This window comes from Chelonoidis abingdonii, chromosome 6, assembly GCF_003597395.2.
Source record: "Chelonoidis abingdonii isolate Lonesome George chromosome 6, CheloAbing_2.0, whole genome shotgun sequence".
NCBI lineage: Eukaryota > Metazoa > Chordata > Testudines > Testudinidae > Chelonoidis > Chelonoidis abingdonii.
The window spans coordinates 132029300-132056597 of record NC_133774.1 but is presented as its reverse complement, the minus strand read 5'-3'; the positions used below and the strand labels follow the sequence as shown (position 1 = coordinate 132056597).

Genomic DNA, 27298 nt, shown 5'->3' with positions numbered 1-27298 from the left:
GCTTAGCATGGGGAGATCCAAGTGTGGGTTGAGAGGGTTCTGTGTGGAGCAATCTAGGTGCGGGCAGTTCAGTGGGGGATCCAGATGCAGGGGGGATCTGGAGGTACATGGGCTTGTTGGAGGATTCTGGGTGCAGCGGTAATGGGACTATGCAGGGGGAGATCAGGTGAAGGTGGTTGGGGCACAGCGTGAGGGGTGTGGCTGTGGGGGGCTCAGTGAATGGGGCAGTTGCTGGAGGAGTAGGGCTCAGTGGGGTGGAGATCCAGGTGCAGGTGGCTCATTGGGGTGGTCCAGGTGCAGGGGGAGTCAGGCTCATTGGGGAGGGGTTCTGGGTGCAGGGGTCTGAGGCTTGGTGGGAGGGTCTGGGTATGAGGGGTATAGAGGCCCGGGGGTTGGGTGGATGGGGGAGCAGCTCCCTGTACAGGGATCCCTTCCCCTGCAGCTGAGGAGCGATGGGTGCAGGAAATGTGTGTGAGGGGAGTGGGGTTGCAACGCTTCCTACAGCTGGGGGAGAAATCTGGGGGTGTGTCTGACATGGCCCCGGATGCCATGCAGGTGAAGAGGAAGTCCCGTCCTCCTCAGCCCAGTCCGGACTAGCAGCTGAGCCCGGTGCAGGGTAGGAGACACCAGCCAGTTCTTCCCCAGTCCCACCTCTTGCCCCACAATCATTTACCTCTTTGCTGGCTGCCCTGGACACCTGAAACATACTGCTGGGGAAGGTCGCATAAGAAAGTCATTTTTCTGTGGGGAAGCAAAGAAATCTGCGGGGGACATAAATTCTGCGCATGTGCAGTGGCAAAGAATTCCCCTGGGAGTAACTCGTATATTTTGAAGAGAAGCCTGAAGAAAGCCAAACGAAGGAAAGTGAAACTTTATCTAAGGGCAGACTATTTTTATCCTTTTTTGTTTTGTTTTTCTTTTTCCACTTTAGTAGCCTTAGTAACTGCAGAAATCCATAGTGACACAGAAACCCAAATGTTTGCTCTAAATGGTTAAAATAAAACTTACTTATCTACAAAATTCTTGCCATGTTATTCAAGCTTTACAATTTGCTTCACAGTACTCACAAGATAATATATAGAGCAAGTCAAGAAGCATAACCCCTGGAATAACTTACAAAAATATTAGCTGCACAGTAATCTTTTAAAGCTCTGTGATGCAAAAATCTATTTTGCATTTTTTTGGAAAAATAAAAGAAACAGTATTTTTTCTACATATTATAAACTAGAATTTTATATTATAAACTGCATTATACATCATTTTTATACTTCGTCATTTAGGAATCAGAGCATTTAATTTACCTCCATCCATTCCGTTTGGAGTATTTCCCATTCAGAACAAGAATCCCAAAGCAGCTGTTTGAGTTTCAGTTCTGCACTAACTTCCTCCAAAGCATCAAATTTTGAAATTTCCACCTTAAAAAAGAAATTAAAAGTCATTTTTAAAACTTATTATAAAACAATTTAATGTATATTTTTAAAAATACCCACTTCATGTTTGCCAAATTCTACAGTTAACATTGGAGAGCGAGTGGGGATATCAATTTATCATAGTGCTTTAGGAGCAAATAATTTGTTCTAAACCACATTTCTTCTTAAATACTTTTGTGCAAAAGATATGATATTATTGTGAACTCCACTGAGTGGTCTTGACTCCTTTTATCTATAGCAGTCAGTAAATATTTCAGTCTATTGAATAATTTTTAGTCAGTTCTGTGGAAAACTTCCAAGGCACATACGTTGCATTAAAATAGCTCTCTCCATCTGTGCTGAATATTCAACACTAAACAAAGATATGTTTTAGACAGCTGGAAAAGCTGTTTGATTTCCATAGTATACCCAGCCCTGAGAAGGATCAATGACATTCCCTTTAACTACAGATAGAAGAACTCTCTCACTATAGCAGATTGCAATAATTCTATTTATCATCCATAACCAAAGCAAATTTATGATAACTCAACTGCCCATGTTTTCAGATGGTATTGTGGCCACCTAAATATTATTAGGATCCAGGTGCTACCCAAAGATGGCATTAGGTTAATAACCAGCAAATGGACATCTTCCAAAAAAGTCTACTTACCCCCTAAACCTACTGATACATATGTATCCACTTAAAGCATGTTTTCAACCCCATGGAAATTACAGCCTCCTCCAATATAGTTCTCAAGAATTATGACATGCAGTTGTATAACCCACAGTGCTTTCAACTACTAGAAGTGGAACCTTTGAAAGAAGTCTCAGCTGTTGTGCTGTCAAATATTGTACCAACCGAAGTTACAAGCTCTAGTGGCCATTCTAGCAATGTAGGTAACCTCTGAGTGGCAAGTAATTTGTAAAGTGAGTGCTTACAAAGATTACAAACTACCTGTCATCAGCAGTCCTCATCAGCACTATATTTATAGCCACACAAATATCCAGGCTTGGTGGCAAAGCTCTCATTTAATGCTCCTGAGGCCCTCATACAACAGATGGCTCATAAATATTACAAATGAAGTCAGCATTTGTCACTTTTGTTTCTTTAATGTAGCTCTTACAAGGGTTACGCTCCAGAAGAACTCTGGTTTCCAAGGCTATAAGGAATCCCAAAGCCCAACAGATTCACAGAGTCTAAAGAGGAAAAAGACCTATTAAAAGATGTAGCCCAGCTTCCTGCCAATGGAAGATTGCTCCCTACTGCACATTTCTTGTGCATTTTTTCCTAGCTGAACAGGCCAATGGGAGAGTCCAGGTGGCTGCCATAGGCTGTTCCATGGTATTATCTGAAAATTCTAATCAATCAAGGTACTTCCTCAGTGGATTAGCTCCTTCAATGCAGACACACCAGAGAAGGTACAGTGCGTGGACATGTGGACTCCCTCATGACCCTGTTTGATTAGGAAACAATATACAGTAGGACAGGGACCTTGCCAGGCCTTATCGGAAGTGAGCCACAAACAATCCCCAGACTTCTAGCTGGGTCTTTGTTAGTCCCTTGAACTCCCACCCCCAACACACGTAGCTGATGGAGATTGTGATTTTCATAAAGTCTCTTAAAAATGCTTACAAAGCTACGAAATCCGTTGGTTTAATTAGGACATTACACAAACAATTTTTCAAAGGAGCCTCAATCCAGCCTTCACTTGTGCATTAATAGGTTTGGGTAAGAAATACTTATTTCCAAAAAGACACTAGCCATGGCATTGGCTTTACAAAGTTCTGCTAGTCAGAAACATTTGTTTGCTTAACACTGCAAAAAATACAGCTCAATGCAGGCTTCAAAAAAGTCCAGCAAAAAGCTGGGAAAAAATTACCTTAAAATTCTTCTGGTAGGATTTATACTGGAATGCCCGTTTCTGTAGCTCATCTAGAATGGTTTGCAAGTCTGTTAGAGTCTGTTTTACTTTGGCTTGGTCAGCTGCAATATCCAAAATCTGTGGGTCCTGTTTAGCAAAAACAACTTTTTGTTAGTTTGTTAAATTTAGCTTTTAGTCCAGGTTGAGATAAACATCCTATATTCTGGGCTAACAGAAATAAGTTTTAAACTCAGTACCATATACGACCAATATTTCAATATTCAAATGTATAGGATAACGTATGTGTGATAATATTTAATCTATCTTAAATGACCAATGTAAATAGGTATGGAAAAGTTATCCAGTATCAAAGATTCCAGATCAAATCTCTTCTCTTTACAAATGAAAAATACATATTCTCTCCCTACCATCTTCAATTTGCCATCAGTTGGTGAAGGTTAGCTCCCAAACCAAATAGATCACGGAACTTCACTATGCCATGGTCAGAGCTACACATTAAGGGCATCTTTCCAGGATCTGATTGCTTTTGGCAACATATGTGAGGAAAACCTGAAGTTGGGCAAGTCATGGTCCTTTTATACTCATAATCTTGGAATTATAGAATCACAGGACTGGAAGGGATCTTGAGAACTCATCTAGTCCAGTCCCCTGCCTCATGGCAGGACTACGTATTATCTGACAGGGGTTTGTCTAACCTGCTCTTAAAAATCTCCAATGATGGAGATTCCACAACCTCCCTAGGCAATTTATTCCAGTGCTTAACTACTCTGACAGTTAGGAAGCTTTTCCTAATGTCCAACCTAAACCTCCCTTGCTGCAATTTAAGCCCATTGCTTCTTGTCCTATCCTTAGACGTTAAGAAGAACAATTTTTCCCTCCTCCTTGTAACAGCCTTTTATGTACTTGAAAACTGTCACGTCCCCTCTCAATTTTCTCTTTTCCAATTTTTTCAATCTTCCCTGATAGGTCATGTTTTCATTTTTGTTGCTCTTCTCTGGACTGTCTCCAATTTGTCCACATCTTTCCTGAAATGTGGCACCCAGAACTGGATATAATACTCCAGTTGAGGCCTATTCAGCACACAGTAGAACAGAGAATTACTTCTCACTTTTAAAAACCATGTACATTTCAAAATATGTCTAAGCATTACTGATCAAATCCTGCCCCTCTATCCACAGGACCCTGGTTACAATGGAACTGGTGTGGTTCCCTTGCCAGTGGTAGGAGGATGAGGATTTTGGGACTCCATATGGGGTCCACAGCCCCTGAAAAGGCACAGAGCCCAGCTTCATGGTGACTCACTGTACCCCGATAGTGAGGGACCTGGGGGTAAGGGCAGAAAAGTGAAGGAGCAAGTGCCAAGCTGATGAACCCCATCACACGTAGAGGCAGTAAGTATGGGGGGACATTGCCTAAGCTCTGAGACAGGATGGGGAGGATTTCATCCCTCCAGTCCCTGAGAGACCCACTGTGATAAGATCTGCTCTGTTTGGGTGCAGAAGATACAATTTGGTCCTATATTTTTAGATCCACAAGGCCAAACTTTGCCCTCAGAAATACTGTGCAACCCTTCAACTCATATAGCACAATTTAAAATGTGATCATTGGCATCGGATTACAGACCAAACCTTACTTCACACTGTTGAATAGACTGTTGGTAACTTTATAGTCCTCACTACTGCTTGGTTGTCTTGTTTTAATAAAACACAAATTGCAGAAATTATATACAGTATAAAAATAATGTAAACTGCTCTTTGCAAACCTGGGCTTGCTGTTTCACTTCTTTCACTTCCTCATTTAGCTCTACGACATCTTGGTCTAAATGTTGACAAAATTTGGTAATACTGGAATCTCTTTCACCCACTGATTTGTCAATTGCATTGCGAACCGCAACAATGGATGGTTTCAGAGTTGCAAAAAGAGCAAAATCTTCAGGAGGTGTCGGTACTTGGTACTGTTCAATAAGCTGATACATCTGAGTTACCACATTTCCTTCTTCTTCAAGGCTTTCAATCTGCAAAAATAGCCATACTTCAACTATTGTGAATCAACCATGTTTTCTTAAGTAATTCTTACCCTTATTTAATCTTAGTTACATTGCTGACAGTATCAAAATATGGTTATTACAGTAAAATAATTTTAATAAGGGGAAGAAAACAAGTCCTAGCCAAAGATTATCTTTTTATGTGATTAAAATTAATGGGTTAATCTTGTCCCTGAATTTTTTAGCTTCTTATATCACTATTATTTGAAAATAGAGTATGTCCAAGCTGCTGGAGAAGACAGAAATGTTTGGTTGGACTCGTGGCATCTTCTTCAATGTACCCTCCCTTAGCGTACCATATGTTATAGACTCAGACTTTAAGGTCAGAAGGGACCATTATGATCATCTAGTCTGACCTCCTGCATAATGCAGGCCACAGAATCTCACCTACCCACTCCTGTAACAAACGCCTAACCTATGTCTGAGTTACTGAAGTTCTTAAATTATGGTTTGAAGACCTCAAGCTGCAGAGAATCCTCTAGCAAGTGATCCGTGCCCCATGCTGCAGAGGAAAAAATTCCAGGGCCTCTGCCAATCTGCCCTGGAGGAAAATTCCTTCCCGACCCCAAATATGGCGATCAGTTAAACCCTGAACATGTGGGCAAGACTCACCAGCCCGCACCCAGGAGTGAATTCTCTGTAGTAACTCAGATCCCACCCCATCTAACATCCCATCACAGACCACTGGGCATACTTCACCATGTTGATAATCAAGATCATTCCAAATTTTAATTGCCAAATTATAGCATCATCACGAACATCCCCTCCAATAAACTTATCAACGCTTAGTCTTAAAGACAGATATGTCTTTTGCCCCCACTACTCCCCTGGAAGACTGTTCCAGAATTTCAATTCTCTAATGTAGAAACCTTCATCTAACTTTCAAGTCTAAACTTCCTAGTGTCCAGTTTACTATCATCTGTTCTTGTGTCCACATTGGACTAACTTAAATAATTCCTCTCCTCCCTCTCTAATATTTTATCCCTCTAATTTATAAAGAGCAATCATATCCCCCTCAACCTTCTTTTGGTTAGGCTAAACAAGCCAAGCTCTTTGAGCCTTCCTTTATAAGAAATTTTCTATTCCTCGATCATCCTGGTAGCACCCTCTGTACCTGTTCCAGTTTGAATTCATCCTTCTTAAACATGGGAGACCAGAACTGCACACAGTATGCCAGATGAATCTCACCAGTGCCTTGTAAAGTACTACACCTCCTTATCTTTGCTGAAATACCTTGCCTGATGCATCCTAAAACTGCATTACTTCTTAAGCCATATCACATTTGGGCTCATAGTCATCTCGTGATCAACCAATACTCCAGTCCTTTTCCTCCTCTGTACTTCCAACTGATGTGTCCCAATTTATAAACTAAAATTTCTGATTATTACTCCCTAATATGCATGACCTTGCACTGTTCACTATTAATTCATCCTAGTACTATTACTCCAGTTACAAGGTTCACCAGATCTCCTGTATGATATCTGGTCCTTCTCTGTGTAGCAAATCTCCCCAGCTTTGTGTCATCCGCAAACTTTATTACACTATCTCACTTTTGTGCCAAGTCAGTAATAATAAGTTTAATAAGATTGATCCACAAATTGATCCGTGAGGAACTCCACTATTAACCTCCTTCCAGGCCTGACTAATTCACTCTTTTCAGTCACCTTTTAGTCTTCCCTTTAACCGTTTCTTGTCCACCTTCAATTCATATTTACTCCATGTTTCCAATTTACTAATAATTCCCTAGTGGAACTGTATCAAATGCCTACTGAAATCGAGTAAATTAGATCCACTGCATTCATGTCTATAAAAATTGTTATCCTTTCTCAAAGAAAGGTAGACAGTTGGTTTGGCATGATCTACCTTTCGTAAAACCATTCTGTAATTTGTCCCAATATCTATGACCCAATGTCCTTAATACTTTTCCTTCAAATTTTTCCAAACCTTACAAACTACAGGACGTCAACTAAAAGGTCTACAGTACACGCGACACCTTTTCCCTTTCTAAAAATAAGACTATGTTAGCAATTCTCCAGTTGTACGGACAACCCCTGAGTTAACTGATCATTAAAATTTGCTACGGGCTGCAATCATCCCATGTCCTTAATATCTTGGATGAAGATTATCTGGCCCTCCATTCGTCCCATTAAGCTGTTGAGTTTGGCTCACTCGGATGTAAATCTACCTCCATACCTCATCCCATTTGTCATCCTACCATTATCCCAAGATCTCATTAGCCTCATTAAAGACTGAGGCAAAGTATTTTAGATATTGCCTATGCCTAGATTATCCTTAACCTCCTATTCCTCCTCAGTGCTAGCGGTCCCATTCTTCTTCTTTTCTCTTATTTATAGGCTATAGAACCTTTTACTATTGGTTTAATTCCCTTGCAGGTCCAACTCTACATGGCTTTTGGCCTTCTCACTTATCTACAGTTCTACCTCAGTAAGTAGCTTTCTCTAATTCCACCCATCTTCTTCTCCTGTAGGCTCTTCGCTTTTTCTTAATCACCTCTCTTAGATGCTTCTACCGAGCTGGTCTAGCACTCCTGGCCTATGAATTTTCTCCTTTTTGGATGCAGGGCTTTCTGATAGTTTTCGCACTTACTTAATAATTCCAGCCTCCTCTCGCCTTTGATCCAAATTCTCAGTCCAATCCACTTCCCTAACTAATTTTCCTGTAAATTCTTTAAAGTTAGCCTTTTGAAAATCCTTAAAACCCCTAGTTTCCCGCCAGTCTATTTTTGTTTATCCTTCCAGTCTATTTGAACTGAATTATGCTCATGTCATCCAACCAAGGTTGTCCCTACAATCCATTTCTTCTATGAGGTCCTCACTACTGCACCAAAACCAAATCTAAAATGGCATCCCTCTTGTTGGTTTCAACTACTTGGTGAGAATCCATCAAGCTATCAATGTTCCAGAAAAATCTGAGCGCCTATACTTACTAGACACTTTCCTCCAAGTCTATATCTGGAGTTAATGCTCCATGGATCACACACCTCCTTAGCTGTTTACTTCATTAAAAATGTATAAGAGAGTCTCTATCATATCCAACATCAGACCGCGCGTCCTTAGCACATTTCCCAATCACTAATCTCAGGGTTGGCTCTAGTAGCTTTTTCCCGTGTGATTTTGCCAGACAGATCTGTCTTATCCTCATTCCATCACTTCTTATTTCTTACAGTTCCTCTCATTGTATACAATGCTACTCCACCACCTGCTATTTCTGTCTTTCCTAAACAGCACATAGCCTTCAATATCTGACTCCAGACATGACTACTATTCCACATATTTCTGTTATCCTATAATATCCGGTTTAACTGCCTGCACCAGTACTCTAGTTCCTCCATTTTGTTACCTAAGGCTCCTTGCATTAACGTACAACATCTTAATTTTTGCCGTTTGGTTTTCACTGACATTCTTTACCCGTTAGGCACAGACATTCTACCACCAGTAGGCACCAGTTAGACTGGTATCTATACTACCCTTCCTCCTTATGTCCATTCCCCTGCCCACGCTGCATGCCTCTCTTAGTTTGTTTTCTTTCCTCTCAATGTTGAATTCCAGCGTGGAGATTACCGTGACATTTCCCAACCATCCCCCCAAATTCCTAGTTTAATGTCTCTTAATCAGTTGTGCCAGCCTCCATCTAAAGTCTATTTCTCTCCTTACTCAGGTGAAGACTGTCCTGAGAGAACAGTCCTCTGTCCATGAAGCTTCCCAGTGGCCATACATCCCAAAGCCTCCTTATAGCACCATTGCTGAGCTATCTGTTGATTGCCATAATCTTCTCACACCTTGTCGCCCTCTCAGGAACAGGCAGAATCCACTGAAGATCACCTGAGCCTCGATTCCTTAAGCGTCTTCCCCAGTCTGGCATAGTCTCCTTATACGTTCCAGGAGAATCTAGCCGATCATTGTTCCCACATGAAGGACAATCAGCGGATTCTTCCCGCCCTAGCCTAGATCCTTTTCACCTCAGTCCACATCCCGAAACTTAGCACCTGGCAGACAACATCTCTCTGTTCTCCGGATCTGTTCTAGTTACAGGCCTGTCTATTCTCAGTAAGGAGTCCCAATCACGTAGACTTGCCTTTCCTGGTGACAGTGCGATTCTCCGGTCTATCTCCTTTCCCCACTGGCTGCAAGTTCTCTGATTTCCATGTCCCTTGCAATCCTCCACAACCCATCCCATATCCTCCTGGGGCTCACATTTGGTGTTGTCTCCATTGACTCTTCCCCTCTTCCTATAGAACTAGCTGCTCTTCTCTTCTTCCTTGCCCTCTCACTTTCAGCGACCACCTGTTGTGCCCCTTCTTCATTTTCCAACTCTGCAAACCTGTTCCTGAGCTCTATTTCTCCTTCACTGGCCCGTCTTTGCCTTTGCCTGGTTCTCTTAGTCACATGCTTCCACTATCCACTTTCCTCACCCAGAAGTCTCTCCTCAGAATTCTTTGGTCCTGTTTCCATCTGCAAATCTGAGCTTATCCCTTCAGCCTCCTGATGTCTTTGCTCCATCATCCGCTCGAACCCCCTTCTACACTCTACCAGAGTTTCCACCTGCATCTCCAGTCTTCAGATCTTTTCTTCCAACAGCTTTATCAGGCAGCACTTCATGCAGACGAAACTCTTTTCAGGTATCCCCTCCAGGATCATGTACATGCCGCAGCTTCCACATCCAGTCATCCTCATTGTATCTTTCATTGCTGCCTCTGTATTGGTCATAGCCTTCCCACCTAAAACCTGTTAGTCCAGGAAACACAAACCAAAACAAACCCCCAACAGGCACCAGAACACCGGCAAACCACCACCCACTCCCTTCACTAGGCTGTGAGTTCCTCCTCTTATTCCATTATAGAGAGTTTTGATACCAAAATATTAGGCAGTGGCACATACAGTTACTCTCTCAGTTTGCTTTATTTTGCCGGTTGCAAGTAAGTCTATTTCTGGATGTTCCGGAGAAGATGGATTTAGCTGCTACTAAAAGTGTGAAATTTCAGTCTAAAAGGAATTTGAGAAAGTTATTAGCAGCTGAGAAAGGGATATTAAAAATTGAAAATGTAGTTCAACCTTTAATACAGCATTCACCACCTGTGAATGCAATAAGTACACATTTTTCAGCTGGCAATAATTAGAAACATTTTTAAAATGAAAACAGGCAGCTTTGTCCTTACCTGTAAAGTTGTCTCCTCACAACAGGAAATCCTCTAGTCTGGAATGGACTATAGGTTTGGCCATACCACCCATGAGCATGCAGTCGCAGCTCACTGCCAAGGATTTTGATATCACAGCTTCCCCCTACATATGCTTGGTAAACTGCATCACAAGCCCAGCAGACAACTTCCAATGCTTCTGACCCTGAAACAACTAACATGTCCAGAAGCTGCCATCTTATCTCAGTGAGGTAAGAAAGATTTGTACAAAAAGGATGAAAAAGAAATCTCCTGGTGCAGTTGATAAGGGACAACTTTAGAAAGGAATTTCAAGATCATCTGTAGGACCACGTTGCCATGACTAATCAGACATTCAAAATACTGTTCCTTCTCACAGAGGTGACTGGTATAAGAAAAGCTACTTTAAATGAAGAGGAAAAAAAAACACTGAGGTTGTATTCCACAGTTCAAATGACTGCTGCATCAGCTAATCCAAGCACAACTTCTGACTGCCAATGGGTGTTTGGATAGGACAGATTTTTGTCACAGCGTATGTAAATCTGAGCACAGGAGGATGAGAAATTAGCGTCTCTTTTCTGAAGATTCTTAATGTATTGACTGAACAAAAACCAAATATAGGTCTTGGCTGAAACTGATTTAGCACTGAGGCCATGCTGCATACAATACACCAGGTTCTGAAGATGTGGTAACAAATCTTCGATGCAGAGTCTCCCATAGTCTGAAGGAGAACACTCTCCAGCTTGTTGGGATGACCAAATTCACAATTCATCCTTCCAATTAAACTATGCTTTGGTCATGGCAGCACACGTGTTCCTGGCACCAGGAGGTCTCTGATGACCATAAAAACTAACAAGGACATACTAAAGGAGAAGGCATCTATCTTCCATGCCTTGCTTTCCCATTCCTCGGAGAAGAACAGATACCACTTTTGTTGCCATTTGAGTCAATCTGTGGATTCCCCCACTCCAGGAAGACTGACTGAAGCATTTGCTGTTCAATGCTCGCACTGTCTTGGGGAGAGTGTCTGATGACTAGGCCAATTCGCCTGGGGGTTTATTATACCCTGCACAGAAACAGCTGATATCATTAGGTTCCTCTTCCTGTACTGTGTACGAATACTTCCCACAGCACAAGTGAAATTCAATTTCTGCACCCTAGCCTAAGAGGGAGGCATATCAACTTGATCTGGCTAATGAGGACCTCTGTTAGAGACCTTTCCTGTGTCAGATTTCTGATCTTGCACAACCTTTTTAAAGGCTGAGGGTCTGAACTTGGGAAGGTGAACTAGTTGTCCAAGGACCTTGGCCATTGACAAGAGGAACATCTGAAAAGGCTCTACATGTCAGAGTTACCACTATGCAGTGTCAGCACAGAAAATCATCAGTCTCAGAAGCTGGAGGGGCTGCCAGATAGTACTCCACTTCTAGAGGCGAAGGATACTCATATACATTGGCCCTGCTATTCTTGTTTTATCTTGTCACATCCTCCACTGAGCTCTGTGCATCAGGAGCCTGCCAGGAGAGGAGTGAGGAGGAGGGGAAAGAACTCCAGACATAGCCAGTGACCAAAGCCTTTCAATAGCAAACTGAGCAGAGAGAGCGCTTCTCTTCTTGAGCTGCTTCTACCAGAATACTGGGCTTGAGACACAGTTCCCAGTTTTATATAGAGGGAAATGGCACCCAAACTCCTCACCACTGTGCTGTCTATGTGATGTGAGACATCTCCATGATGGGAGTGGTCAGCTCAGTAGTCCATTCCTGACTAATGAACTGACTGAGTATAAGCAACAAAATATAATACAAGTTTGATATTAACTCTGATCCAGTCTTAATTTCTAGCGATGCTCCATTACAAAATGATAATGTACAAACTTTAATTTTTACTTCTGTGAATACGTGGTCTTCCTTACCCACCTTTTTCAATAAATTATATATATTAAATATACTGTCAGATTCCTAAGGCAGTGGCTCCTCACCCTCATCTCCTGAAAGATAGAATGTACTTACTCGTTCCTGAATTTCATCAAGGAATATCAGGCTATTAACATATTCTGTAGTTGTGGATGGGAGAAACTCAAGTTTAAATTTGGCATCTTGTGCCTCACCTATAATGGCAGCCACTTTTTTCTTCCCAATAACTGGAAGCATATCATTAATGACCTAGAAAGCAAAGGGAAATACTACATTGTGTAAAATATTCTTAAAGCTAGAGATGAAAGGTCAATAAATTCATGCTCTTTCGGCCTGGATGGGAGTGAGTTCTAAAGATGAAGAGCCTTCACAGAGAATGCTCTGCCAGCAGCTCCTTTCTTTTTAACCAACGGAGCTCCGGCTCAAGAGCCTCCACTGATCTCAACTGTGGCAGTATGTCATAGGGAGAGGTGAACTTTCTCAGTTAGGGAGGTGTCTGGCCAATTAGGCCTTTTTCAGAGCAGATAATTTTAAACCTGATCCTATAACAAACAGGCACCCAGTACAGATCCCAAAGCACTGGCACTTCATGGCAAGATACTCCACTTTGCAACCAAGATGTCACACTGTAATATTTTGCGGTACATCCTAAAGGATGTTGCAAAGTACCTGTGAAATTAGTGTATGAACTGAGTTTAAAAACAGGATGAACCCAGGATATTGCTGGAGATGTCATAACATTTTTTGTACTAGAATATAAATAACGGTAGGACTTTAAACAAAAGGAACTGGCCAGCTTGTCCAGTTGTATCAATGGGCAGTCACTGACCTTAGCAAAACTGAAATGGAATAAATTCTTGCTATATTGCCTCAGACTTACCTCCAAGCAGCGCTTTGGTGATGGTATTAATTTTTCTTTCAGTTTTCTAGCATCGATAAGCAACAAGCCTAAATTTCTTTTCTGCTTTATAGCTAAAGCATCTTTGTGTTCTCTGTGATATTTCTCCAGTTGTTCCGCAAAGAAATCGACACCTGTGTATTATAATAACAGTGTCAAACTAAAAATAGCAAAGAGTCCTGTGGCACCTTATAGACTAACAGACACATTGGAGCATGAGCTTTCGTGGGTGAATCCCCACTTCGTCGGATGCACGAAGCTCATGCTCCAATATGTCTGTTAGTCTGTAAGGTGCCACAGGACTCTTTGCTGCTTTTATAGATCCAGACTAACACAGCTACCCCTCTGATACTTGAAACTAAAAATAATAACTGACACTTTGTCTGAAAAGTGCTTTATCAAAAGTGTACGCACAATTGCATTAGATAGTTACAAACAGAACAAAACATGTCTAGAACTCTGATTATCTAAACAGAAACAAATGCGGACCTCTGCTATTCAGTAGAACAATGTACTGAATCTACAGACAGAGCTATGTGTCAGTGTTTCAAGAGATAGGCAGAGACCATTCAGTTTGGATAAAACAACCTTGGCCCAAAGCTGAAACCAAGCCTTCTGAAATTTAAGTTCTATAAAGTTTGATTTACTTTTTTTTTTTTTTTTAAAGGCATGACATTCGTCCTCACTGAGTAAATAAACATGAAGGGAATGGGGACCTACTCTGGTTTATGAAAGGGCAGTGGGTAGGGAGAGGCTGTGCCAGGGCTGAGGGAAGAAATCATCTACTGGAGGGACAAAGGTGCATTGTTGTTGGAGGCAGTGGCCCTTGTATGGTGCAAGTAAACATCCGTACCTGCCTAGCACACCGGAGAGACACTGAAATACTTGTATTTCTTACTCAAAATGCCAAAGCACTAATCTGACTGTACACCGGGCCATCGCTCTATGAGACAGTGCTGTATCAGAGCTCCTTTTGGCATCAAGACTTCTGAAACCACAAATGTCAGCTTGAAACATCAGAAGAGCATGCACCCTGGGTAGATGGATCCTTTTGAGGTCTGGATGTTGGAAGGATTTTAAGGCATTAGATCAGTGCCTCTCAACCTTTCAAGACTACTGTACCCTTTCAGGAGTCTGATTTGGCTTGCAAACCCCCAAGTTTTACCTCATTTAAAAACTACTTGCTTATAAAATCAGCTATAAAAATACAGAAGTGTCATGCTGTTACTGACAAAAGGCTGACTTTCTCATTTTTACTATGTAGTTATAAAATAAATCAATTGGAATATAAATATTATACTTACCTTTCAGTGTATAGTATATAGAGCGGTATAAACAAATCATGAAATTTTAATCTGTATGGACTTCATTAGTGCTTTTTATGTAGCCTGTTGTAAAACTAGGCAAAGCTCTAGATGGGTTGATGTATCCCCTGGAAGATGTCCGAGTACCCCCAAGGGTACATGTATCCCTGGGTGAGAGCCACTGCATTAGACCGCTGAGTGTCTCTCAAGGGTACATGTGAAACTTCCATTTCTTTCTTTGCCTTAACTGTCTTATTAATTATCATTATTCACAGACAAAGAACCACACTAACTAGGAGTTAAAGTTGAGATCACACATAAGTAATTTAGGGTCACACACATTATAGGGATGTTATGATTATCACAAAAAAGCCCAAACATTACAAAAACTAGGAAATGCAGAGTTAAGGTTAAACTTAAAAGAAATAAGCACATTGAGAAATGGAAAGGCACAGTTCAGGCATCTTTAACCTAAGGACACAACCTTAACTCCTGGCTGTAATGACGCCACGTAATAACAGGCCTAAATCCTAATTGTATGGCTATTAGTGCCTGTGGTCCCAGAGAAGGCTAAAGTGATTTTTAAAGACACAGTAGTTTTCTCATACTTTCCCGCCTCATGACATCACTGTTGAACATTGAAGATTTTTTTAAATCCAGCAGAAGGCAGCAAGGCACTCTCACAGTTGTTGGGTGGGCAAGTGTCCAGCAGATTCTCTCTTCAGCCTCTGTCTAGTGTGTGTACAGACTTCACAGCAGCGGATGACTCAGGGCAGTCATCACTGGAATCTCTTCTTTCTCAGTGGCTCTAAGGGCCTCTGGGTTTGGTAATAATACTGGGCAGAGGGATGGTGCCTGAAATGTCGCTGTCTTTTGGCTTCCTCTCTTGGGACAGGAACACACAGATCCAACCACACAGAGTCACCCTGGACTCCTTTTATGAATGGAGGACTTTGTCCATTTTAGAATTAAAAAGTTCATTGCACTCAAAAAGAAGTGTCTTTGATTATAGTTTTGACATCCCTGGACAGGGACAGGAGCTAGAAAGATCTTCTTATTGCCACTTATGTGGCCATAATATGTGCTGTAGCACCAAGATACATCCACTGCAGCTTGCAGGAAAGTGTGAGCCATCAGCTGTCCCTCAATCAGGATGGGTTTTGTTCCCCTCAGTAGTCCTGTGGTAGCTTGTCCACAAACTGAGACAGCTTAACCCCAGTTCATGTAATCATACTCGGAAATGAGGTAATATTTGGTAATAAGCCAGGGAGGATGACAGACAAATTTGCAATTGAAGAGGCTGAGTTTCTTCAGGTCCTTCTTTCTAAGTGTGAATTTGGGAGGTCCCTGCTTTTTTGACGTTTTCTGTAGTGCAACTGCTACAACTGATCCCAGTGCTGTTGGGAATAAAGGTATTTAAAAATCCTATGGTACCTTCTGTCTTCTCACTTGGATGTGGTCAGTACTGATGCTAGTGTATGCTGTAGATTCTTCGCAGGCTTTAATGCTCCTTCATTTATTGGCATGCATAGCCTGTTGGGCATAGAAGGCTGCAAGATTTCCAGGAGCTTGTGAGGTTTCTCCTGCACCACTTCTAGTGGTATATCCAGTGTCTCTGTAATGTATTTGATGAGGTCCTGAGACACCTTACGATTATCCACTGAGGCAAGCATAGATGGATTTACTGTCTCATCAGATAAGAATGAGCAGATTGCTGTGGGGACCAGTTGTTCTTCTCCTTACAGTCATTACTCTTCTTTGCTTTCCTCCTCCTACCTTTCCATGATCTGAGGTTGCACTAGTTGACCTACCTGAGATTGCCTACCCCTGATATAGACTATCTATGGCACGTGTGCCAAAGGCGGCATGCAAGCTGATTTTCAGTGGCACTCACACTGCCCAGGTCCTGGCCACCGGTCCAGGGGGCTCTGCATTTTAATTTAATTTTAAATGAAGCTTCTTAAACATTTTAAAAACCTTATTTACTTTATATACACAATAGTTTAGTTATATATTATAGACTTATAGAAAGAGATCTTCTAAAAATGTTAAAATGTATTACCGGCATGCGAAACCTTAAATTAGAACGAATAAATGAAGACTCGGCACACCACTTCTGAAAGGCTGCCGACCCCTGGTCTATATTGTCTCTTTAGGAAGAGGAAGTGTAGAAGGGGCAGATGATGCACACTTGCGTAATACACTGCACACTACAGGGCATTCAGCAGGGTTAAGATTGGGATACGAATACTGGAATGGGGAATGTATAGGAAGGTACAAGCAAGGATGTACACTGTGAGCTCAGGTCAATTCCTATTGTCCCTTATAGAACCCTTCTTAGAGCCCGCTCCTGACTTGAGTTTTGCTACAAAGTGGGGTAAGGAGGGTGAGTAGGAATTGACTCTCTATTATGTCCAGACAGGGATGAGGAGGAGGGCTGTACAATCATAAGTACCCTCTGAAGGGATGAAATTGGTACTGGAGACACTTCCTTTACTGGCTCTACCAATAGCTCAGAAGATGGTTGCTTAGATATCATCACCCTCAACCTCTGGTACAAGGCTCACAGTTAAATCTCTCATTACTGTATAAGCTCTAGGAACCAAGACAGCAGGTACTGATGCACTGGGTAATATGGAACGTGGTTCCAAGGCGACCAGTATGGAAGTGGTGGTGGGTACCGAAGCTCTCGGTACTGAGATGTGTGGTATTGATGTTGGTGCTGAAGAACAGGTACTGAGAGAAACGCGATCTGCAGGCTTAGTGTATACTGCTGTAACTCTCTTAGTAGCCAGTACTTAGTGCCAGAGGGGCCCTTTTCAAGTTTTTGCCCATGAATGGTTGAGCCTGAGACGAGTCAGAAGTCTGGTGCACCAGAGAAGGTGCCCTGTACCCTGGCCTGTCTTTGGAACAGTGCTCCTTTCTGCATTTGTCAGAGGATGTTAGCACCAGAATGGAAGCAGGTGATTGGGGTCTCCTTAGTTGATGTAGGCCAAGAGTTCAGGGTGGAATTTCAGCTCAATAGTTACTCCCAAAGAGGGTCCAAGAAGCTAATCAGAGGACTCTGGTCTAGCTACATCCTTGTTCTCAGTATCCAAGGAAGCTTGCCTTGAGCACTGTGAGAGAAACAAGTTTTCTGAGTATACTTGGAGTGACATGTGGAACATACTCAAGGATATGTCTCGCCTGTAGGCAAAATAGGCACCAAGTGTTTCCATCATTAAGTGGCACAAGGGGAAGGTTTTGAACCCATGGATTTCACTTCTGCCATTTTGCTAGAGCCCCTGTACAGGACTGGGGGTTGTCTAGTTTAAAGACTAACGGCTTGTCTACATGGGGAAATTAGCGCGCAGTAAGCTCGGGTGCAAATTTAAAGTGTATCAGCTACTTTGCACTAACACCCCATACAAACATTCCTACTGTGCATTAAAAGTGCCCTTGGGCAGTTTAGTTTAACACATGCCCAAAGTGCATTAAGCTACTGTGCACAAAGGCACTTTTCATGTGCAGTACGAGCATTCATGCAGGCAATTAATGCAAAGTAGCCAGTGTGCACTAGCTACTGCTGGCTTTTCCCCCCCATGTAGACCTGCCCTTTAAACTAACTAAGAAATATTTATTTTTTCTATATACAAAGTTTTATAGCTAACAGGAAAAGAACTAACTGTATGAAGTAACAACTAACTAAGTAATAAGATTAGCAACTAACAAATGCTAGTGAGGAGCAGACAAGCAAGAGGACACTGCAGGTATTCGTCTCATTGCCAAAGGTGATAACACGGAACTGAAGGATGGTTTGGCCCACTTAGCACTTTATGCCTTGTGGTGTGTGATGGGGTATATACACACAACACACTGGGATGGGAGGTGTTAAAGGACAGTACTGGGCCCATCTAGCCCCACCCCTCCAATCCTGCAGCCCATGCTCCAACTGGAGGCATGGTTGAAAAGGGAGCAACCAGCCTCAGAAGGCTAGAAATGCCCCCTGAAGCACCGGGACTGTATGCTGAGCCCCGCTGGGGCTGATGGCTTGGTTTCCTTTTTATTTTTCTTCATTTGGGACAAAAAGCAGAGGGAGCAGTGGTAGGAAGTGACCCAGGGACAGTAACTCAGAAGCTCCACTCCCCGCTCCAGGGGTCAATGCTGCTGACACTCCTAGGACCCTGGGTCAGAGTAAGGTGGCGTGGATGGGCCCAAGCTCGCCTATCACTATCCCATGACTGAGTGGACACTAACCGTAGGCCACGCAGCCCACCAAGGACCCTACTGCAGGAAGCACAAAGATTGCTGGGGGGCCCACTGGTGGCCAAAAGAATCTCGTCTCACATGCATGGGATGAATGCTCACCATCAATGGAATGCATGTAGACAATCACTTGAGAAAGAATTCAAAACTCAGAGGGGCTCATATGCTGCCTATCCCTGACAATCCCTTCCACTGCAGAGCAGAGAAGAAAATGGGAGCGAAGTAAAAACAGCTTTGTGCCTATCGATATTTAGAGTAATCCTGGCAGAACAGAGAACAGATAAGAAGTCAAAAGGTGCAAACTAAGACTCAGATACCACAATCAGATGTGCACAGACCCCTGCATGGAACAGCCCTGACTTCAAAAGGATTCCACAGAGGCCACCTGTGCAGATCCAGTTGCAGGATCAAGGCTTAAATACAGCTTATTCCAGTGTTGCAGATACAAATGGAGTTCATTCCATTGTTACCTTGTGTGTACACATAGTCATAGATTATTTTGTGTGAAAGTAAATAAATATTTGAACCCATGGCTAATGCACTACACTGCTGGAAATTGGTTTAGAGCACATTTATAACCAAATCAAGAGTAAGTACTGCAGATATTTGCTGCAATAACACAGAAAACAAACAAACAATGAAATATTACTATCTGCAAGAATCTTAGTTAAAAATTAGAGAAAAAGACAACTCACCGTGTTCCTGCTGCTTCAGAGCTTCCAGATCAAGACTTTCATTTTCTTTGAAAAATAACCGAAACTGTTCAAAAGTGTCTGCATATAAGTTGGCTGCTTCAAATGCTGAATACACAGTTTCCTAAATGTTACACAAAAAAGTCGTGGTACTTAAGAATTTGCTTGGAGCAAACTAACAGAAGAAATTAAAACAATTCTACATGATATATTTACTCTTAGTTTTGATACTTTAAAATAAAATCTCTGGAGAAACTGTAAGGTTCAGTGCATTGGTAACGGAACAGTGGTCTTTTACCTCTAGGTCGCCAGTCTGCATCTAACTCAGATCAATGGTGAATCAAACTCACTGCCATCTAAGGTCAGTTGGGTGACCTGATTGAAAATCTTGGGTAGTGTCAGTCCATTTCCTTGTGGACAGGTGCCTATGAACATAACTGGCGTCTATTAGCCCAGTCTCAGCAAAGATTGGATAGGCATGCAAATGGTACTGTTGTATCACCCTTAGCCATACCTAGGGGAGGTACCTTCAGAAGAGACTTGGCACATAGTGGTATTGATTAATTCATGTTTAACAAAAAATATCAAATCTGAAATTGAAACTGTTTGATACCTTTATTTGCTGGATGATAGCTTGCAAATGCTTGTCATCTTTAAACATGGTTGATAAACTTGGTCCTTCACCACAAGTCTTTTCTTCAATTTTGTTATTAATAATAGGACGAGTAAAGGCATCAAAGTATTGATCAGGTACAAGATTAGCAACAGACAACACAGTTGCCTGAAACTGATTAATAATATCTGCAACAGCTTCCTGTCAGACAACAGAAAACATCATTAACACCCTTTGAATCCTTCTGAACTGTGAAACAAATTAGGTGTGAAACATTTCCAAAATATAGTGCATTTATATGTATGCAAAGGTCTATGGCAGATTGCCAATATATCTCACTTCCAGACCAGCAGGAATGGGGGGCAGTGGAGAGGCGACATGCTAAGCACTGCTCTTGCCAGATAAGATACTAGATGGAGCCTCATAGGAAGAGCAAACAGGGAGAATCCAGAGGAAACCATCATTCCCCACTACAAAAATAGAGTAGGAGCCAGAGGGCACTCTGCTTGTAGAGAAGAGCTTGTTCCCATGCCAACTGATGCAGAATATCACTGTTGCAACATTGGATGTGGAGAAGAGCTTAAGAAAGCTATGCAGACTCAGTTAGCCCAGGTAGACCCTTTAATGCAATAGCTGGCTTGTGCTAGTGCATTAAAAATAGCTATGCGCAGGTTGAAGCATTTGTAGCCACTCAAGTTCAAGCCCATCCTACCCATGGAGTCCAAGCCTCTGCCAGTGCTGCAATGTTCACACAGCTCTGTTTTAGTGCACTACTGTGAGCTCCTCAAGCCCAAGTCTGTCTACATGGGCTGCGAGGCTCACTCCCAGCTGCAGTGTAGACATACTCTGAGTGGCTACTGTGGTAACATTGGAGGCGGTAGTTTGAGGAAGAAATCACTTGAGACACAGAGAGCTGTGAACCTTAAAGGCAACCATTTATTTCCACACGCTGAACTAATCAAAACCAGCCAAAACTGGCTGGGCTACCCCTAATAATCTAACTCAGTTGCCACAGCAACAACCAAATACACAACATATTCCTCCCCCCTTAATAAGAACATCCTCTAAACTAGAGAAGGAGGGTAGACTGCCTCCACTCCCATCTAAACCCCGGGGATTATTTTGCCCCATAACCATGGGTTTGACCTAGCTAAAGATCCAGCCATTGAGGAGGCCTTCTGTCTCTGGTGGATTACAGCCAACTTTTGGTGTTGTTGCACCCAAAAGTGTCTTGGGTGCAGGCCTGACAATGAGTTCAGGGTTTGTAGGGCGAATGGGTGGTATCAGCTCGTCCCGGGCAAGGGTGTATCTCAGTCACCGGCAGTAACGAAGGATAACAGTCAGGAACAGGTGATTCTTGATTCAGTGTCTTGCCAGAAGAGGTGAAGTCAGACAACTCGGCTGAAGATGTGTCCTGAGGACTGGTATAACCTGGCAGCAGCTGATCTACATGTTGCCGCCAGGTGAGATCCTCTGCAGTCCGGACTGTGTAGGAAACAGGCCCTGTTTGAGCGATGACCCTGGCAAGTACCCATTTAGCTCCAGAAGTATAATTCTGAGCCCAAAGTGGCTGTCCTGGGCTAAAGGTTTGGTCTTTTGCTCTGGGTACACACCTGATGACTTGCTCTTGCTGCTGACGTTGCACAATTTGTCTGGGTTCACAAGGTTTCAGCAGATCAAAGCAAATGTGCAGCTGTCGTCCCATCATTAGAAAGGCTGGGGATGCCTTGGTCGTAGCATGAGGTGTATTTCTGTAGGATAGTAAAAAGGTGTCCAGACGTTTTTGAATGGATAATTGTCTCCTTGCCGATTTCAAAGTTTGTTTCATTGTCTGCACAAATCTTTCAGCTAATCCATTGGTGAATAGATGATATGGTGCTGAAGTAATGTGGTGTACCCCATTTGCCTTCATAAAATTTTGAAATTCCTGAGAGACAAACTGCAGTCCGTTGCCAGTCACAAGTTGTTCTGGCAGACCGAAATGACTAAAGAGTCCCCGTAGTTTTTGGATAGTACTCTCTGCAGTAGTGGACTGCATTATAGAGACTTCTGGCCTTTTAGAATGGGCATCACCTCCTTGAAGAGGGCCAGCGAAGTCAACATGAATACGTTGCCACGGGTTTTCAGGCCAGTCCCATGGGTGTAGGGGCACCCAGTGGGGTGCTTTCCTGACACCCTGACATGACATAAAAGCTCTTGTTTTCTCTTCAACAACACTGTCCAATCCAGGCCACCAAAAATAACTTTGTGCAATTTCCTTCATGCGCACTATTCCACAGTGACCGGAATGTAGCTGTTCTAACATCTATAATCTCAGTGGTGGTGGGATAATGACACATCTCCCCACAACAAACAACCAGATTAGATCAATAACTCTGTCCTCCTGGACATGTAGGTAACAAGGTCAGGTGAGACCGGAGAGCTTTGTTGAGATTTTCCATACATCACCAGGTCCATAACTTGGGACAATACTGGGTCAACATGAGTTGCCTTCTTTATCTGAGTAGCGGCGATGGGTGTATTCTCTGCCTGTTCAAAGTAAAAGATTTCCTTTTGGGCAGTATCTTGATGTTTGACTGGCAAAGGCAACCTAGAGAGATCATCCACATTGCTGTGCAGAGTGGATTTCCGATATCTGATTTTATACCTGTGCGCTGAAAGCAACAATACCCAACGTTGCATACAACTAGCAACTAATGGGAGAATGCCTGTGTGGGGTCCAAAAATTGAAGTCAGAGGTCGATAGTCTGTGAGAAGAGTGAACTTCCACCCGAACAGGTACTGATGAATCTTCCAAATTCCAAAAACGATTCCCAATTCCTCACGTTCGATTTGGGCATAGTTAGTTTCTGCTTTGCTCAGAGTGCATGAAGCAAAAGCAATAGGTCTCTCTTCTCCTGAGGACATAATGTGTGACATGACTGCTCCCACTCTATAAGGGCAGGCATCGCAGGCCAACTGTAGGGGTAAGGATGGATCAAAGTGAGTCAGAACTTCAGAATTTAGCAATGCATCCTTAGATTTGTTAAATGCAACATCACACTCTTCAGTCCACTTCCAGGCCTTGTTCTGCCCAAGGAGTTTGTGAAGTGGTTTTAGCGGTGTGGCTAACTGTGAGATGAACTTTCCATAATAGTTCAATAGACCTAGAAATGAGCAAAGCTGGCTAACATTTCGTGGCGGGGGAGCCTCCACAATAGCTTTAACTTTTGCAGGGGCCTCATGAAGACCTGCAGAATCAATGATGTGTCCCAAATATTCAACAGAGGGCTGGAAGAATTCACACTTGTCTTTGTGGACTCGTAGGACATACTCTTCCAATCTCTGCAGGGTAGCCTCTAAATTCTTTAAGTGATCCTCCTCATTCCTTCCAGTGACCAGGATGTCATCCAGATAGCACTGGACTCCTGGCAAGCCACCCAAGATCTGGTCTATAGCCCTCTGGAACAGGGCGGGAGCAGATGTTATTCCGAAGGGTAGGCAACAGTGTCAATAAAGCCCTCTATGCGTCACAATAGTCAACAACTCTTGGGACTTTTCATCAATATGCACCTGTAAATACGTTTGCCTCAGATCAGTCTTACTGAACTTTTGTCCCCCAGCCAGGCCCGTGAAGAGGTCATCGATGCATGGAAGCAAGTTTTGCTCTGCACACAACACTGGGTTGTCAGTGACTTTAAAATCACCACAAATCTGGAGGGAGCCATCTTTCTTCACTATTGGAAGGACAGGAATCGCCCATGGGCTATGAGTAACTGGTATTAGGACCCTATTGGTGAGCAGGCACTCCAGGTTTGCTTCAACTTTTGGCCTGATGACATATGACACAGTTCGGGCTTTCAGATATTTTGGTTGACTGTCAGGTTTAATGTTCAATGTCACAGTGATTCCCTTTATACTTCCCAGATCCTCTCCAAAAACAGCAGCATGTTTCCTTAGTATAGCAGTCAGACCAGTTTCTTCTTTAGACATTTTGTGCACTTCTGCCCAGTTCAGATGAATCTTCCTAAAGCCAAGACCTACCCATTAAGGCTGGGTAGTTACCTCTCACCACAAACAGTGGCAATTTAGCAGCCTGTCCATTGAGCTCCACCTTAACATCAATAGTGCCCAACATGGGCACAGCTTCTCCCGTATACGTTTCAGAACAGTTTTTGTTGCTTTAAGTGGAAGAGGCTGTAGCTTTTCTTTATACACAGTCTTGGGGACCAGCAAGATGGCTGCTCCGGTATCCAGTTCCATGCGTACAGGTTTGCCATCCAACAACGGGGTTACCCAATATTCATGTGAGCCCACTGCCAAAGACAAAACGTGAAGTGGCACTTCTGCTTGCGATGAGGTGTCACCTTGATCATCCTGGGTCTGCTCTAGGGTATGCAGGTTTCCCTTTTTGGTCAGCCAAACCACAGGCCTCTTTCTTTTTTCTTTATTTTTTTTTTGTTTACAGGCACACTCAGTGTGTCCCTTTCTGCCCCAGTGTTGACACACCAGGTCCTTACACCAGCATTCTAATGCCTGGTGACCCAGCTTACCACAGCGGTAACATTCCTGACTCCCCACAGTTTTGTGGGTAGGTTCTTGTGATACCTAATGCACCCTAGAGAATGCACAGATGGATTGTGCCTCCTTCGTAGCCAGTTCCCTGGAGACTGCAATATCAACAGCCTTCGGTAAGGTAAGCTGAGACTCTGTCAATAGGAGCTTCCATATATTTTCACTGTGCAGGCCACACACTGATCTGTCACGAAGGGCATCATTTAACATCTCCTTAAATTCACAGCGTTCTGCAAGCCTTTTTAAAATTGCTACAAATTGTACAACTGTTTCATCTTCTTTTTGGTCTCTTTTGTGGAACCTATATCTTTCAGAAATTACTAGTGGTTTTGGAGAAAATGGGACCCCAGGATTTCCACAATGTCACTGTAAGATTTGGTATCAGGCTTGACAGGGTATAGTAAGCTGCATAGCAGGGAGTAGGTCTTAGCTCCTACGACACTTAAGAATATTGGCACCTTCTTCTCTTCTGTAATGTCATTTGCAATAACAAAAAGCTCAAAATGCTCAGTATACTCATGCCATTGCGCTATAGTCTCCTCAAAAGGTTCCGGTGGCCCTGTAAGTGTAGCCATGGTTTTAGTTTCAGGTTTCAGTCAGCGCAAACAAGCCAGTTCTCACCCCTTCCAACAGCAAAAAGGTTGTTTTTTTTTGTTTGTTTGTTTTGTACCTTGACTTCTACTTCCTTCTGTTGCTGGGGCAGCACAGGAATCGCACCCTCATCGCCACTTTGTTGTATACTTGCAGGCAGTAGTTTTAGGAACAAATAACTTGAGACACAGAGCGCTGTGAACCTTAAAAGCAGCGTTTATTTCCACACAATGAACTAACCAAAACCAGCCAAAACTGGCTGGGCTATCCCCTAATAATCTAATTCAGTTGCCATAGCAACAACAAGGTGCTATTACCATGATAACCAGATACACAACAGCAGGACCGGCTCCAGGCACCAGCTAATCAAACCTTGCTTGGGGCAGCACCTTGGGGCGGGGTGGTGCTTAGGGTTTTTTTGGGTGGGTGGGATCGGCCAGGCAGCGCTTGGAGAGGGGGCTTGGGCGGCACGGCGCTTGGGGGGGGGACTTCGGGCAGTGTGGCACTTGTGGAGGGGGCGGGGGCTTCAGGCGGTGCGGCGCTCATGGGGGGGGCAGCGCAGCGCTTGGGGGCTTCAGGCGGCGCAATGTTTGGGAGGGGCAGGGCCTTTGGGTGGCGCGGTGCTAGGGGGGGGGGGAGCTGGCGCACAGCGCTCGCGGGGGGGGGGGGTTACGGCGGGGTGGCGCTCTTTTTTTTTGCTTGGGGCAGCAAAAAAGTTAGAACCGGCCCTGCACAGCAGCTACTGTATTAGGCAGCGCTCTGTGTTCCAAAGGGCAGCAGGGGGACACAATCAGATAGAGAGTATGTACAAATGTGAGATGTCACCTGTGAGTGTGGGATGAATCCCTAATGTATACAGGTATCTTTGAGATCCAACACACATAATCAGTTCCATTTTCATAGTGAGGGAGCGAAGAATCCCAAACATACAGGGATGGATTCACTAGAATGCCGTGGCTATTTTGCACCACTCTAGTGATCAGGCAGCAAAACAAGATTTGCAGCTGCTTTGTGTCTCTGGACTCCATAAAAACAAGCAGGGCACACCAATGAATTTGGCCCACAATCCTGACATTTCTGTTCAGTGAAACTGATTAAAACATGCAACTAAAAGATAAATTGATACTTTCTTACAACAGACCTGGAAGTCATCCAAAGATGGTGCAAACAACAATGCATGGATCTCCAAAATTAACTCTGTAAGAAACATGGGCAGAAATGATTCTTCTTCGTCCTGCCCTGCTGTCCCTGACACAGCCTGAAACAATGAAACCAAAACAATACACATTTCAAAAGATCAGGAAATTTTTAAAAATCTTGGTTGTAAAACAAACATCACTTTTTCTCTATGATCCTGCACTTTTCTTTTAAGCAGACAAAAGAAGAATGAAAAAGTCTGATAAAACAAATAAATGTCAGAGGCCAACCCTGGATTCACTGAAATCAATGGCAAAATTTCCATTACTTCAATGGGAGCCAAACCAGGCCCTAAGCTCTTTGTGAACAAACTTGCAAAGAGAGATTCTTCTGATCTCAATTAAATTGGGTATAAATAAAGATTAACTCTGTCAAAGTCAACAGAATTACATCAGTGTAAAACTGTGGTAAGCAAGATCATAATAATCAAGCCCTTAGAAGAGTTCCTTGTCAGATAGCAGCAATTTTTGTACCCCTTGCTACAGATCAGCAATCTGCCTCGATATATGCATGTAAGTGCATGCTTTTGTTCCTTGGTACCATACCAAAGGCTGAGAATTTGTGAATATATTAAAGGGTAAAAGGAGCACTAAAGAAAAGGTCTGGAAGAAGAGAAATCCCATATAAAGTCTGAGATCTCAATTCAGATATACAGGATTGTTCTCAGTCCTAGGAATTTAAATACAAGTTTCTTTGCAAACGCCCATTTGGCACATATTGCTTGCAAATGGGATGGGGAGGGAAAGGAGGATTACAAAGGAGGATTTTGTTTCTTTACTGAA

The 27298-nt window shown here is 43.0% G+C and overlaps 1 protein-coding gene across 7 annotated transcripts in view; it reads right to left on the bottom strand.

Annotated features, from left to right (window-relative positions):
• The window catches only part of DNAH6 (dynein axonemal heavy chain 6), a 209259-nt gene that overhangs the window by 155843 nt on the left and 26118 nt on the right, over window positions 1-27298 (bottom strand). For all 7 annotated transcript variants that reach the window (XM_032780286.2, XM_032780290.2, XM_032780291.2 and 4 more), the window contains 8 exons: window positions 26461-26577; window positions 20175-20375; window positions 19565-19685; window positions 13303-13454; window positions 12519-12671; window positions 5055-5306; window positions 3290-3418; window positions 1302-1415 (listed from right to left, as the gene is read on the bottom strand). In XM_032780286.2, the coding sequence (XP_032636177.1) occupies window positions 1302-1415; window positions 3290-3418; window positions 5055-5306; window positions 12519-12671; window positions 13303-13454; window positions 19565-19685; window positions 20175-20375; window positions 26461-26577 (1239 nt within the window). The remainder of the gene's footprint in view (window positions 1-1301; window positions 1416-3289; window positions 3419-5054; window positions 5307-12518; window positions 12672-13302; window positions 13455-19564; window positions 19686-20174; window positions 20376-26460; window positions 26578-27298) is intronic.